We start from the raw sequence: 15,375 nt of genomic DNA on the forward strand, positions 1-15,375 counted from the left end.
AAACCATGTTTGGAAACTGTGCAGGCCCTGTTTTAGTTTGAACACTCTGACTGATGTTTGCTGATTGGTCAATGGATTCGCTGATTCGTCAGTCTCATATCAAATGACCCCCTTCCAGAAGAAAACAACTGGCATTAGCCTCAGTTACCAGTGTTTATGTCTTAACTTAGTTTCCCCCCCTAAACATCCCCCCCACACACACACACACACGCACACACACACGCACACACTCACGCACACGCACACACACACGCACACACACACACACACACACACACACACACACACACACACACACACACACACACACACACACACACACACACCATGCATGCTATTTATAGGTGTCATCTGTTCCAGTGTATTTAACATGCAGACCATTCCACGGCACCTAATGGAGAGTTGTGTCACTCTGCTCACATTATCCACAGCTAATGACAAACAACAATGAGCCGAGCAGTTGTATGAATATTTAATGTGTAATTATAATTCATCTGATTAACAATGTTTTCAGTACAGAAATTAGTCCACATGCTGTTAGACAACAAGTCGATGAGAAGCAGTTGAAATAATAAAGAGTCCTGAGGAATGAAATGATTGACGGCTTGACTGACAGAATGTGTCACAATTAAAGTTTCAGAGCTGCACTACATAAAAAGTACTTAATATATTAAAAAATACACACAAATTTCAGTATTTTTTTTTGGTGGGAAATAATTTCACTGAATTAAAAGCTCCAGATTTCCATAATCAATAATCATTGCTGATGAGCATTCAACTTCCTTTATGTGCACATTAGAGGTAGAGTAGTGCAATCAACCAATGCAGCAATCAGCACTGAAACTAAAAAGATTGCAGCTGACAGGTCATACACAGAGAGACTGACATAAACTTACATTGTTAAAGGAAACCTTCATTCACATGGCTAACGAAGTGAAACACAACTTTTAAAGGCTGTTGTTATTCAATGTTTTTCTTCTTGTCAACGAATCCCATGAAAACCAGCAAAGTTTTTATTTGCTTCTCAAAACATCCTGACCTCCTTAAAAAGATGTTGTGGCTCACTGGGACCTAATGACGACTAAATATTTAAAAACACTCACAAATATATTGTTTCATTAAAAGAGAAAACATCTACATTGTTTTATAACACAGCTGATCACGGAAGTTTATTTGCAAATGTTCCTGAAACATGAGGAAATTGTACATCAACCATAGACTATTTTCAATGGTGGATTAATCTAAATTTAGTGCATAAGTGAATATCTGTGGTCGCATGATGGTGTTTGTGGTAAAATAAACTACTGAAGTATTTGGAAATATCCTGGAGGGTGATGAACTGATCAACATTATCTTGGGCTCTTATAGGACAAGAAGTACCACATGTTTTGATCAGTTTTATATCACAAATCCATTTGAAATCAATAATATGGGCACATGCAGCACATGACCTGAAAACAAACACCAGCTTGCATTTGATATTTACATTTTCTGTAAAAATGTCACAGATAACTCTGTCATAATACTCACATTTCAAATATACAAAGTATAATATAGAATATATTGTATAGTAGTAAAATAGTTACATCCTCTGAAAATAAGCGGATCTTATACGATGTGTTCAGTGTCCTGGTTGTAGAGATCAAGTTCCTGATACAGTATGAAGCTCTTCAGTCGGGGAGGGAAAACATGTGAGTTCATGATTTCAGGATTATTGAGTCTCTTCAGGGTCAAACACCTCCTAATCATGAGTCTGCAGAGGTGCCTGAGGAAGCGAGGACTGCCTGGAGAGCAAGGTTACAGAAAATCTTTTTACTCTTTTTAATTCATACTGTCATGAAACACACAGGTGAGAGGATCAAACAGAATGATAACATCACCAGTGGCTTGTTAACACTGGGCGCTGGGGCGCTTCCCCCTTCAACATCCTGAGAAAAGAAAGCCTATTTAAAATGTTTTAATATAATTTAATTAGGTAATAATAGTTTACTTGTACAATGCTCCTGGTAGACTGTAAGCACCTGTGAGCATTCAATATAAATTGTTTTAAAATTGTATTTGGCTAAATAGTGTATAAATACTTCCTGGTGCGGGCGCCGGTTAAATGACGGTGAATGTAGGTCCTTAAACTTTTGGTAACCATGAGACCTGAGGCTTCTCTTTTATTGGTTGTTGCAGATTTTGCACTGGACACAGCTCTCTGTGCCCCAGACACTCCCACTTTTATATACAGCCAATTGGTATTGATTTTTTTTAATGTGATGTGATAATGTGATTGGTCGACCCTCAACGCCATCTCGGGTACATCCGCCATCACTGAGTTACTTCTGCTGCGAATCGGCAAAGATATGGAGACTTCAGGTGGAACTGCGGCAAATACGGTAATTTCTTTACAAAAACACCCTTTCACAAGATAAAAAGAGGATAAAGGAGCCGATTTACAGATTCAGCAGCAAGTGATGAGGACGAGCTCACACCCGGGCTCCTCCTGCTCATGTTGTGAGAAACAGAGTTGGCTAACTGGATGTGGTGTAAGTGATGCCTTTTAGTGCTTCCCCTGTTTGCTGTTTAGAGGTAATGTGACAAAAAAGAAAAATGCAAACGGAATGAAAGTTGCCACAGTCACTTAGACACAATGAGGCTACATTATGGCGGCTGGCTTAGCATTGCTCAGCAGCTCAATGAAGGCTACAGGATTGGCATAATGTGTGTTGTGTTGTTTTTGTTGAGTCTGGCTTCAGTTTGTTTGTCCCACATTGCGCCCCCCCCCAATACATTTTATCACCCGCTGCCACTGAACATCACTACTTTGTACAGGGGCCTACAGGTCTGCTACTGCCCCCTACAGGTTGCATTATACATTATAGCTGCAATAGAAAAGTGCTAGAGAGTGCAAGCAACATACTGATCATATGATCTATTCTTGGAGTCTTACCAGTGGTGATGCTAAAATGTACAGAGAGTGGCAAGCTAGCAGTAAAATCTGAAGAGTTCATCCTCTGAGGATCAGGAAAAGGCCTCTTGTGTTTAATTAAGTTAGTTTTCACAGTGTGATGCTGTGTCTGCTTGTTTTTTCTGCAAGTAAGTCTGCATTTCATGATACTTCATGTCATAACATCAATAGTGAACTCACTGAGGATTTCACATATTTCAGGCCACTCTCTCTGTTTCTCCAGGATGAGTCTGAGCTTGGAGCAGATGTGGACGTGCCTGACGTAGTCGAGCAGAATCCGGACCACGCTCCCAGACAGATGCATGAGACAGCAGAGACTCATGAACTCACAGAACTGGAGAAAAACAGACATTCAATTTTGTTGCAATTAAAGATTGTTGGTATAATCCTTCATTCCGGATTTCAGACTTGGTTGATTTTGCGACAAATGACAGGCGTACACTGTAGCTATGACTGAGTACTAGACTAGGGCAAAATAAAGAAAGAAATTTCAGATTTTGAGAATAATGTTGTAATATTACGAGATTAATGTTCCCATAATACTACATTATTCTCATAATATTACAACTTAACGTGAAAAAAGTCATAATATTTTAAGAATTAATAAAAAACATTTTTAGGAAATAAGCTGCAAGGACAACCGCCGGAGTTTCACTCCGTCTGGAACTAAAATTTGAATTTCATTGTTTCCTGAGAAACTATAAAACACCCTTGGATAACATTACATTTAACCAACGATAACCTTACAATCGACCACTAACAAACATTTCCTTCTCCACAAGAAGCAAATTCCTTTAAGTCTGTCCTGATACTTATGATTAAGCGGTACTGATGAGCCAAAAGATAAAGTGAGACTTTTATTAAAGTATAACAAAATGTATTGTAACACAGGCGACAGGCGTTTTTTCTGATAATCCCCCTCTTAAATGACATGTAGTCTGAAATTGTGACTTTATTCTCATACCTTTTTTGTATTGATACAACAGCCGCCCTAATACTGCGTTATTTATACTGTACTGTCAGACATGAATTTGGTAAAATGTCATATCATCTGGCTGATGAAGGTATTATTATCGTAAAGCACGTACAATCTTTGCTGTTGTTTGTTTAGGCAAGACTAGCTCTTTATCTGTTTCCAGTCTTTGTGCTAAGCTAAGCTAACCAGCTAATGCTGATGATATTAATCTCATAGGAAAGCAGGTAAGTGTATTCCCCAAAATATCAAACTACAAGTAATGTCTTTCACTCACTGGTATTTTCCCATCCACATCGTCAGTAGCCTCAAAACTGGTGTCGTGGTGACAGTGAAAGCACCTCTCCACCTTGTAACCATTGTTGAGCAGCATCCTCATCATCACCTCATCTTTCAGGCAGTACTGTAATGCCGTAGGAAACACTGTGTCGCTCACCACCGTGAAGTAGCAGTTCACGTTTGCTTTGGCTGCCAGCAGCAGCTTGACAATCTCACAGCGCCCGGACCTGACTGCCACCAGGAGGCAGCACAGCGGGTCCAGGTCCGTCCTTGCTCCGGCCACCAGAAGTACTTTGGTGGAGTCAACGTCCCCGTTGGAAACGGCACAGTACAAGGCACTCCTCCTCATATCCCGGTAGTTTTCGGAGTTTCTGGTGCTCATGCGGTAGTTGACATCAAAGCCGCAGGCTAGCAGGAGCTGCAGGCAGCGTCTCTGGCCTCCCTCCGCTGCTGAGTGGACTGGGCTCTGGCCTGCTTCCTTGATGGCTTTCTTAGTGGTCAGAGGTATCAGCATTTTCACAGCACTGTAGGAGAAGAAAACACAGGTTGAATTAAGCAATAAGAGCCAAAAAATGGTATTTAAAGGCCTGAAGTGAACAGCATTTAAAATGGAAGAGTTTATTAGAAGAAATCCTCCATCAGTAAGATCATCGAAGCGTCCCTCTCCACCTTCGAGAAGCTCTGGAAGATTCATCTCTTAAGAGAACAGCTCCTCCCCTAAAACACCTTCCCATGTCCGACCAACACTTTGTCTGGTGCACTTCTTTACCTGACCTACCTCACTTTATTCCTTATTAACAAATTTAGCACTTTTGAAAATGCTTAAGTGTTGTCCCCAATTGTAAGTCGCTTTGGATGAAAGCATCTGTCTAATGAGTAAATGTAATGTATATTGTAAAGATCTGCAGAAGGATTTCCCTGTCAGACTTTATAGTGTGACCAACCCTTTAAAGTCCAACTTGTGTCCCGTCCAGGCGGCTGTGTTCATTATAGCCCAAGGTCTGACAAAGTTTGACAGAAGATGCTCACTCATAGTGTCCGGCATATGCTGCCTTGTGGATGGGCAGGTGTCCGGTGATGCTGGGCAGGTCGGGGTTGGCTCCGTTGTCCAGCAGCAACTGAATGCAGGCAGTGTTTCCTGATCCGGCTGCATCCAACAGGACACTTTCCCCATTTAAGGCCTGAGAGTTCACTCTGCTGCCTGAACAGGGAAACCAGATTAAACAGGACTGGACATTTTTATCTAAAACTGGAGACAGGTTTATGGAGAGGAAGTTGATAATTATGTGGCAAAACTCTTTATCACAAAGACATTTGTTTAGAAAAGTATTCAATGTTAATGTACAACTGCAGTGCCCATTCTAAACCTGCCTGTTTGGAATGTTCTGTTCTCTTGGCCTGTGGTATCTTTTCGGAGCTACTTGACATTTCTTGTCATTAGTGAGTCCTCGTCAGTTATATACAATACACTGTCACTTTATGTTGTTTGTGAGCTGGACGTTGTGTACAGAGCTTTTTATAAACAGTCTATGGTGCAGAGTAAAGATAGAAAACTGTGTGTTTATCCTACCTATATCCTACCTGGTTACACTTTATAATCAATGTTTTTCATAAAATGAAACTGAATTAGCTTTATTAGTGTCCACGTGTGGCTTTTATACAAGTTTGAATGTTGTTTGTCAAGCTTCGATACAATCTTCAGACCCAAGTTCACAACTTTTCAAGATAAAAACCCTGTAATTTAGCCCAATATAAAGCAACAAAACTAAATGTTGTGATTTTACTTTGAAGACAAATTGCCAAACAGGGAGTGATTTTATGAAGGATGTTGCCAAGATGGAGCTAAGCCCTGGCGACTCCTGTGAATGGCATGTCTGTGTCAGTCAAATAGGGTGAGATCAAAATAATCAAATCATCAAAATGATCTGCAGGAATTTTGACCCATGATTTGACCCTGTTGTCAAACATTGCTGCAGGATGTAGAAGACCACATGTCCAACTCAGTTCCCAGGCTGAAGGCACACTGCCCGCCCCTACTGACTGCTACAGAGCACTGGTCGCATGTTAATTACATTTTTATTCGTATAAGTATTGTATCGCAACTCTGCAATGCAGTTTTTCTGGCATTTTAGAACACACATACAAATTGTGAAGCTGATCAGATGAACGGTTCATAAGTTAAATTTTCCACATACAGACAGACAGACAGACTGACAGGAATTTAAGGAATTAGTAGATAGATTTCAATATTGGCATATAATATTTGGCATAGCAAGACTTCATTTACAGTCAAGAAAACTGCATTTAAAACTCTCTTCCCACTGACCGCAGTTCAGCAGAATCTCAGCGATGTGGAAATATCCGTGCTCTGCAGCCACAGCGAGCGATGTCACCCCCGACGCGTCTTTCTGGTTTACCCGCCCCCCGTTCCTCAGCAGCAGCATCAGGATGTCAGTGTTTCCGACTTTGGCTGCTTCATGCACGGCCGTCCACCTCTTTCGGCAAACCTGCTCCACCCATGCACCATGAGCCACCAGAGCGTGTGTCATCTCATATGAGTCGACCCTCACCGCTGCAAGTTGACGAGAAAGTAAAGAAAGTTTTGATCAGCAATGTTAATTTATCAGGTGACCAACCTTCAGAGAATTGTCACCAACCCTGCAGCTCTTCAGAACCTTTAACTCCCTCTTAACTCTTAGTTTTAGTTTGAAGTTGCACTTTTAATGTGAAAGTCTTGTTAACCTCTGAGCTAAATTAATTTTGTTGCTATCCAACTTAGAACTACACTCCACAAACCATTTTGAATTAGGTCAACACATCCGTTACTACACTTAGGACAAACTTTACATAATTATCCCACTAGTGGTAAAGATGTATCTGCATTTCTCGTCCTGTCAACACGTTTGTTTTCTTTACTGTAATGAGCATTACTGCTCTACAGTGTTACCCAGTAGCAGTGGTGACTCATTCTTGTTGTTGGTGTTGTGAGGCGAGGATCCGTGCTCCAGCAGACTCTTCACATTCCGCACCAGTCCGGCTTTAACTGCCAGTGTCAGTGGCGTCTCTCCGCCAACTGCAGTCCTCTCCTCCAGGCTGAGCCCCTGAGCTGCCACAACACAACACAACACGATCACAACACAAATAAAAAAAACATATCACAACATAAATACAACACAAATACAACACAACTGCAACACAGTCTCACAACATCACATAAAGGCAAGGGTAATGAAGCCGCAGCCTACTACTCTATGCTGCTCCTTATTTCTGATGGGGATGAATCTTCTCTCAGGTTGGTGTGGGAAGCCGATCACACTGTTGGGTTTACAGAAGGGGAATGGAGCTTAATTCTTAGGAATTTGGAAAAAAAATGTAAACGAGATTTATTCAATTAAAATTCTAAATAGAGTTTATTGGACCACGCCCATGTGTCAGAGTGGGAGATGTGAGAGAGTGATGGCTCTGGTTAACTATCCACGACCATTCAAGCAATTATTGACCAAGCTGTCACACCAGGCGCATACATTTAACATCCTTGGATCCAGTATTGTGTCTTTATTTCATTCCATTTATTCATATGAGTATATATATGTATATATACTTGCATATGTGCTAAACATTTGTATGTGGTTATTACTGTTTACTCTGTCAAATGTTTATTACTACTATAGTTATCTTCCAAAAATTCAATAAAGAATGAATGTCAACACAGCACACAGAGGAGGTGAACATGTACATTCCTAGTGTCTGACAGCTGTGTTAACCTGGCAGATGAGCCAGTGAGCTGTGGACATGTCACTGCTGTCTGACCTCCAGGGTAAGGGAGTGGCAGTGATATCACAGGTTATTTGTGACCAGTAGGACTATTGAAATCAGCTGTCATCTGCCATCATCTGCTGGAAGCCTGCATTGTTTGAAGCATTCTGTGGGTTAATGTTATTTCAGGCAGCCATTGTTTTGATGATGCCAGTGGTCTCAGCTGCATTCAACCTTATGTGACCTATATTTTATCTTTGCTTGTCACATTTACTTCTGCCAAGGAGGTCCTGTCTGTTTTTATACACAAAAAGTACTGAACCCATTTACATCAAACTTGGTGGTGGGATGGGAGAAAGCCCAGGAGAGGACCCATTCAATTTTGGTTAAATCAAGTGTTTTTGAGCTGAAAACTAAATAATATGACTGTACTGTACATTGGCTCAAAATGCCACTCAATGTTTCAAACGTCTTGGACCTTGCCAAGCTGAGTCAACCGTCTCTAACGTCTGTACGTCATGAGATTTCAAGCCCTCTAACTTAATGTGGGCTGGTTCATTATCTGACTGGGGAAATGGTGTTCTTAGACAAACTGTGTCTTATTCCAGGAGCTTAGGTTTATCTTTGGCTCCTCACCCGTTCTGTAAGGGAGACAGGCGACTGCAGCACCAGCACACACACCTGGGTAGAGGACATATAGTGATGGTATGTCGCTCTTCATTTATTGGATATTTTGTTCAATGGTAATTACATGGCTTTAATTTGAACATTCGCAAACATTAGCCTCCTGAGTATCGTTACGTACCCCTCTGCCCCCACCCTCTCTTGCACTTGCATTTCCTTGGCTCAGAGAGCTTCAGGCGTAACTGAGGTGGCTAATAGGTCGAACTGATGTGACTTGGGACCACCATGGTCCTCCATCACCCAAATGTGCACTTCAGGGGAATCTGGATGGGAAAAGTCCTCCACTTCTAAAGAAACCTCTTTGGTGGGGGTGCACAGAAATGTTTTGTTGCTCTCCATTTTTTATAGCCTGAAGATGTCACGACAATAACATCATCACTCTCACATTTCAACAAAGATATTCAACCATATATGTTCAGAGGAAGTCTAGTGGCCCCATAGAGCCGCTTGGATGTCAGTGCTCTGACACAATGATCACAGGTTCAGCTGATCTGCAGCTAATCCTGGTATGTGGTGAAGCTACATATCAGGGGAAACACACACGAAACGCTTGGTAGCCCACCATGATTGGTCGGATGCCTTTATGATAACAGAGCTAACAGAGATGTCTTTTACATTACATGCAAACATTTACAGCTTAAACGACCATTTTATGAGAATAATTAATTCCTCAGAATCATTAGGCATCTCACCAATCATGGAGGGCTAACCAAGCGTTTTAGCCTTCTTTAGCCACTACTTTTGGTTACAGCACATTTCCTGTCTGGTTCCGTCTCAATGTTTCCAGCAGCAAACAAGTCATGATTGATCTGCTGCCCTTTGCGGCTATAAGATTTCTATTGAAGAAAAAGTAAAGTATGTGTTTTCTCGTTATTAGAACATTTTGATTGTCACAAAACGATATTTCTTTTATTCTGTACTTTCAAAACAAGTGTACATCATATCAGAACATTTTGCACTTACTGTAATAACATCCTTATGATAAACTACAGCGTGATTATTATATTGAACTTGTTCATTAAATACATGTACTGTATATATATACACAATTACACGCTGAGTGCTACAGAGCACATGGTCCCTTGTTTATCAAATTTTTGGTATTGAATACATCACGTGTCCAAATCGCACCAAACTGCACTTCCCACGACCACTGAGAATACACATGCTGAGTGTGAAGTCGATTAGATGAATGGTTCACAAGATATATGTTCCACATACAGAAATGTCTGTTATTAGTAGAGAGATTTCAATACACTACATTGTTTTTATTGGCATCACAAGATGGACAGATGTTTGTGGAAAGAGTAGGTTGATTGTACTGTTCGACACTAATAAAAGTGTCATCTGCATAAGGCCATACAAAGAAGCATTTATCTACATTTTAAAATTGTTACTTTTAGAAATTAATAAAATGGTCCAATAAATGAATCAAATCTGAGCTTCTACTGAACAAATGTACTTACATGTCAGGACAGTCTCCAGAACCTCCAGAAGCGGCTGGGATGCAGCTCGGTGGAGGGGAAGCCAGCCGCGACAGTCCGGCTCGCTGAAGGCGGAGGTGTGCCTCAGCATCTCCCTAAGCACCGACACCTCACCTGGTTACCACGGCAATGAGAACACATCACAGGGATTTCCGGAGAGAGAAGAAGCAAGAAACAGAAACTTCCAGACATGTTGAACATTAATCCAGTTCCAACTGGATAATAAGGTTGAACACCAACACCAAGGCAGCTTACAAGAAGGGCTCTACTACCTGAGGAGGCTCAGGTCATTCAATGTCTGCAATAAGATGCTCACGATGTTTTACGAGTCTGTTGTGCGAGCAAAATGTTCTTTGCTGTGGTGTGCTGGGGTGCAGGCATCAAAGCAAAAGGACACCAACAGACTCAATAAACTCATCAGAAAGGAAGAGGATGTTGTCAGCTCTAAGCTTGTCTCCCTGGAGGAGGTGGCCGAGTACAGAATGCTGGAAAAACTCCTGGCAATCGTGGAGAATGCGGCTCACCCCCTTTTAAAAACAGTGGACAAACTTAACAGCAACTTCAGCAACAGACTCATTCAACCTCACTGTTCGAAGGAACTTTACAGGAAATCATTCCTGTCTGGTGCTATCAGGATATACAATTCATCTGCCTCTGCTAGATCTGTGGTCACTGATCTGGACTAAACAGAATTGTTCGACCACTTATAACTTGAACTAGACAGTCTGCTCTTTCTACCTCTTATCCTCTGCAAGTACTCAAGAATACTTGATCACAGAAATAACAGAATATCCTATGTTATCACAAAGGATATTCTGTATTATCTCATCTATCTATCTATCTATCTATCTATCTATCTATCTATCTATCTATCTATCTATCTATCTATCTATCCATCTATCTATCTATCTATCCATCCATCTACTCTTTACTTTACCTTTTTCTGCAGGTCAAGTGTCAACCTTTTCACATTCTTTCATAATGCACCTCTCTCTTCAGCCTCTGAGAGCCAACAGGTCAAATGTACAAGTCTCTGTCGTGATGGTGAATGTGAGTGTAATGTCCGGCCTACCTTGCTCGATAGCAGCCAGGACTCTCAGATTCTCCTCTGTCGCCGCTGCTAAACTAAAAGCAGACGAAGGACAAGATAGTTTGTTTTGTTGTTTTTGAAGGAGTGTGGTGATTTGGATGTGGCTACCATACCTGGCAGCAGATTTCAGAAAGGCATCCTGGCAGGAGTTTTGAATACTCAGCTGGACGATGTAGTCATTCAGCTCCTCTTCACCATAATCGTCATCAGTGTTTATCATTCTGCAGGAAGTAAACATGATTCCAGCTCATACATAACTCAATTGAGGTCTATTTCCGAAATTCTTGATTTTGTTTAGATTTTCAAAGAAAGACTGGTGGTTAGGCATTTTTGCGCTTATTGACTACAAATAATATTTGATCACTTGGGGGGTCGGCAGGACAAGATGTAAGTAAACAGCTGCAAACAAAGGACCCACATGTTTCTGTTCATTTAGATGTAAGACCATTCACTGTCCTTAAAGCTCAGGTTTGGTCTCCATCAAAATTTCCCACTTTTATTTTGCGCCACATTATCTCTTTGCAGTGTCACATTAACACAATTTTAATGTTACTGTATTCTACATGACAGCAGTCAATTACTTATTATTACATTACACTATATTTAAAAGGTGTTATTCTGTGATATCATTATATTTTTGGGGGAGGGTGGACAAATCAAGAGAAAGACATTGATCCACAACAACCAAACTCATGGTGTTAAATCAAAACAGAAAATCAAAACTATCTTCATCCATTCACCTCAAATGCATGAATTCAAATTACATTCTTCATTGTGTAGTTTTTGCACAGCAGGTCACCCAAGCATGCAAGTATGTTAAATTTGTCCAGGGGCAAGCATGACAACTGAAGAATAAAGTTTCCACTAATCAAGCCCAATTCAAGTAACCTTTTATCAGCTTTAAACTTCTGTTCTTCTAAACTCTTCTACTTTTAAAATCCTGTTTTTCAAAAATGAATGCCAAATGACATTTTTTACACCAATAAAATAAAGTAGAACCTAGTAAAGGTAAATATTACAAACAGTAAAAACACACCAAGAAAAACTGAAAAAACAAGGATAATGGATGGCAACAAAACAAGTAGCATGAGCTTCCACACCTCCAAGTGTTTATGTTACTGTTCGCAGACAGAAAAAAAAGCATAATTCCTTAAAAATAAATTAACTCAACTGACCACCACCCTTAGCCATTCATTTTCATTCTGAAAAACTCACCTGTGAGGTATGTCAGCAGCACTCTCTGATGGAAGAGACTGATCTAGTATTTTTGTATGTAGGTGTGAGCCTGCAGAAACAAAGTGAGCGGGCATGTGGGGCGACACCTGGCCACTTAAATATAGCCGGTTTTCGTGTGCTATTGTGTGAGCTAAGTCGGGTCTTTGCCGTGTTTGGCGGGAATCCTACATTCAAGATCCCACAAGCATCTGGGGCTTAGGCCGTGGACTCATGCAGCCAACGAGTTTGCTGCTGCCTACAGGTTTCGTGGAAGGCAAAATCAATCAGGTCTATTTTTTCCTCCTCTGCTTTGTTTAAGAAATATGAGCTGATGATTGTCTTGTTAAATATCGACCAAGTTTAAGTGAGAGCTGCCGGAAAACTGGGCAAGCAGCCCACAGCAGTGGACCGTCCGTGCCTTTCATGAGGCAACAGTTTTGTTATTGCTGGTGCTATTTATTTATTTCAGAGGTCTGTTAAGCATCGATACAATCTTCACAGTAAAGAGCACAGCTTTTCAAAATAAAAGCTCTTTAATTCAGCTCGATATAAAGCGTTGCACCGAAAAAACAATAACAAAGGAGTTGTCCTTTTACTTTGAAGACAAATTGCCAAACAAGAAGTGATTCTGTGAATGTTGGTGCCATTATGGAGAACAGTCAGTCCGATATGATTATCTAAATGTTCTGGCAGTGGTGTTGACCTGTGTGACAGGTTAACACAGGGGCCCTGTCCTCCTGCTCTGCTGCTGGCTGTGTGATCTCTGGGATCCAGCAGATGTCCAGCAGCAGATTAGTGGAGTTTTACAGGGGCCACCAAGTCGCCTCCTCTGGCTCATAGACTGAAATAGCAGCATGGAGCTCAACATAAAGCTCCTATACTGTCACTGTCCATATAGGGAGACTGGAAAATAAATAGAATACAGGGCTCCAGACCAGCTGTGACCATTTTTGGAGACAGTGCAACTAAATTTTATAACAAGATGCAGCAGTGCAACTTGCAAATATGCGCGCAAGTGAGAATTCTTTGTGTGTGTGCTCCCATACTCCTCAGACACACAGGCCCCGGGGCCCCGCCCCCACTCACTAACACAGAGTGACACACAGTGAGGCAGAGATGAGATGTGAGGAGCAGAGCCTGTTAATGTGAACTAGCCGTTAAATTACTTTGTTGAAGACCAAAAAAATGAAAATACAGGGTTTCCACTAAATTCAGCCGCTGTTATATGATCATGGCAGAAGCATCGGTTGGTTTGAAACTGAACACATACATGTGATCTCAGCCACGGTGCCCCACCATTTCAGGGGGTCTTTTGTCTTCATAGTGGCCTGCCGCCATTTAGACAAATACAATCACACATTCACACACATACACACGCATACTCACATACAAATCTGCACATCTGTATATAGTAAGTACACCTTTAGTTAGTTTGTGTGTTTATACTTTTATTAGTTTCACAATAAATGTTTTTCTTTAACACACATGTTGTCTTCAATAATGTTGCATAAGTGTGGATTTTGCCAACCTCTACACTGTCAAGAACTCCATATCCTTCAACTTTGCTAACTACATGTGTGGTTATTTTGCTTATAGTTATTAATTTAAATATAAATCAGAGTTCCAAATTTGTAGTTAGTACTTTCATGAGACTTAGTCAATAAATCGGCTATCTTTTCTCTTCCTTTGTAGGGTGGTGCCCCGAGGTAGCTTTAATGTCAATTCTTTTTAATATTAATATTAAATGTTTTTCTGATAGCCAAAGTTGCCCAAAGGCAAACCATTCAATGGTGCCACGCTTAAGGTATAATAATCCCAACATTGTTAACCTTTTACGTTCAAGTTTTTGAGGAAAAGAAGCCTGACCACTAAAAGTGATTAACCCAGAAAATAGTTAATAATTAGTAGCAAATTATTCTTTTTAAGGTGAATTATGCCCATCTATTAAGGCCGAACGGCTCAGCTATGTCTCCAGTGACTGTTCTTCTTCCTTACATGTTTGATAATATAAATAAGTTAAAGGCTATTACACAGCCAAGATCAGAGGCATTGATATTGCCTTTGATCATTAATTTGCTAGTGAATCGCATGCACTGCCGAACTTCAAAGTAGAAAGCTTGCAGCTTACAGCTTATTACTGTAAGAACAGTACAAACCCTGCCACAGTCATTTAATCACTATAATCAATCTCTATATGACATGGTCCATTTAATGGTCATTTTAAGAATAATATAAAGTACCAGAAGAAAAAAAAGTGTCCCCAGGACACATCTCATTGAATCTCCTGGACCTTCAAGGAAACTGTGCTGGACTCACAAATACAGAGCTGGGACAGAGCGATTTTCCCTTGGTGGCAGAGAGACAACCTGCTACTCAATGTAAGAGAAAACGCACAACACCATTGGTACAATCAGTTAGACAACTGCTTGAGGCACATGACTATAAGAGTCTTTTGAGGATTAGTAAGGCACAGTTGTACACATGTACAGCAACAAAGTCTGTGGTTGTAGATAATGCAAAAAAAAGAAGCCATTATTACATTAAAACATGCCAGAAAAAGTCTAACAATTTAAAAAGAGGTTGTGCAATTGAAAAAGGAAGTAGGACTTTTCAAGGAAAGAAATAATGAGTTAATAGAGGAGGAAAGTAATGAAGTGATATAGGAAAAAATGTATATAATATTTGTGAAATAAACTTAAGATCTGTGTTGAGCAATTAACTTGTGTCTGCTATCGCTTATTATTATTTTCATTTGTGAAAAGGACTTTTTTTTTACTCCACTGTGCATTGTCCAGTCAGCACCAAAATTCTCACCTATGATCAGAGTCCCATCCTGAGCAGCTTCATATGTCAATATTGGCTCAGGGTCACTTACTGATTCGCCATTAACAGGAAGTTTTTTTTAACTCCACTGTGCATTCAATTAAAACCTATGATAAGA

At 40.5% G+C, this 15,375-nt stretch overlaps 1 protein-coding gene across 1 annotated transcript; it reads right to left on the reverse strand.

The window, feature by feature from the left end:
- Positions 1 to 458: 458 nt before the first annotated feature.
- Positions 459 to 12,520, reverse strand: asb15a (ankyrin repeat and SOCS box containing 15a). Its single transcript, XM_035157770.2, has 10 exons — positions 12,435 to 12,520; positions 11,333 to 11,440; positions 11,202 to 11,254; positions 10,112 to 10,243; positions 7,153 to 7,311; positions 6,532 to 6,777; positions 5,235 to 5,406; positions 4,204 to 4,729; positions 3,134 to 3,287; positions 459 to 1,784 (listed from the first exon to the last, which is right to left on the reverse strand). Exons 2-10 carry the CDS (start codon positions 11,437 to 11,439, stop codon positions 1,609 to 1,611), a joined length of 1,725 nt encoding a protein of 574 aa, XP_035013661.2. The 5' UTR covers position 11,440; positions 12,435 to 12,520; the 3' UTR covers positions 459 to 1,608.
- Positions 12,521 to 15,375: the final 2,855 nt, after the last annotated feature.

Source organism: Hippoglossus stenolepis, chromosome 5, assembly GCF_022539355.2.
Source record: "Hippoglossus stenolepis isolate QCI-W04-F060 chromosome 5, HSTE1.2, whole genome shotgun sequence".
Classification (NCBI taxonomy): domain Eukaryota; kingdom Metazoa; phylum Chordata; class Actinopteri; order Pleuronectiformes; family Pleuronectidae; genus Hippoglossus; species Hippoglossus stenolepis.

What these genes read in the sequence shown, in the direction of transcription:
- asb15a (XM_035157770.2), bottom strand. Translation starts at nt 11,439, where the DNA reads ATGATAAACACTGATGACGATTATGGTGAAGAGGAGCTGAATGACTAC. An exon ending in TGAGTCACCACTGCTACTGG is followed by an intron (nt 6,778 to 7,152) that starts GTAACACTGTAG and finishes GTCAACTTGCAG; the next exon opens with CGGTGAGGGTCGACTCATAT. An exon ending in TGAAATATGTGAAATCCTCA is followed by an intron (nt 1,785 to 3,133) that starts GTGAGTTCACTA and finishes CTTGCTCTCCAG; the next exon opens with GCAGTCCTCGCTTCCTCAGG.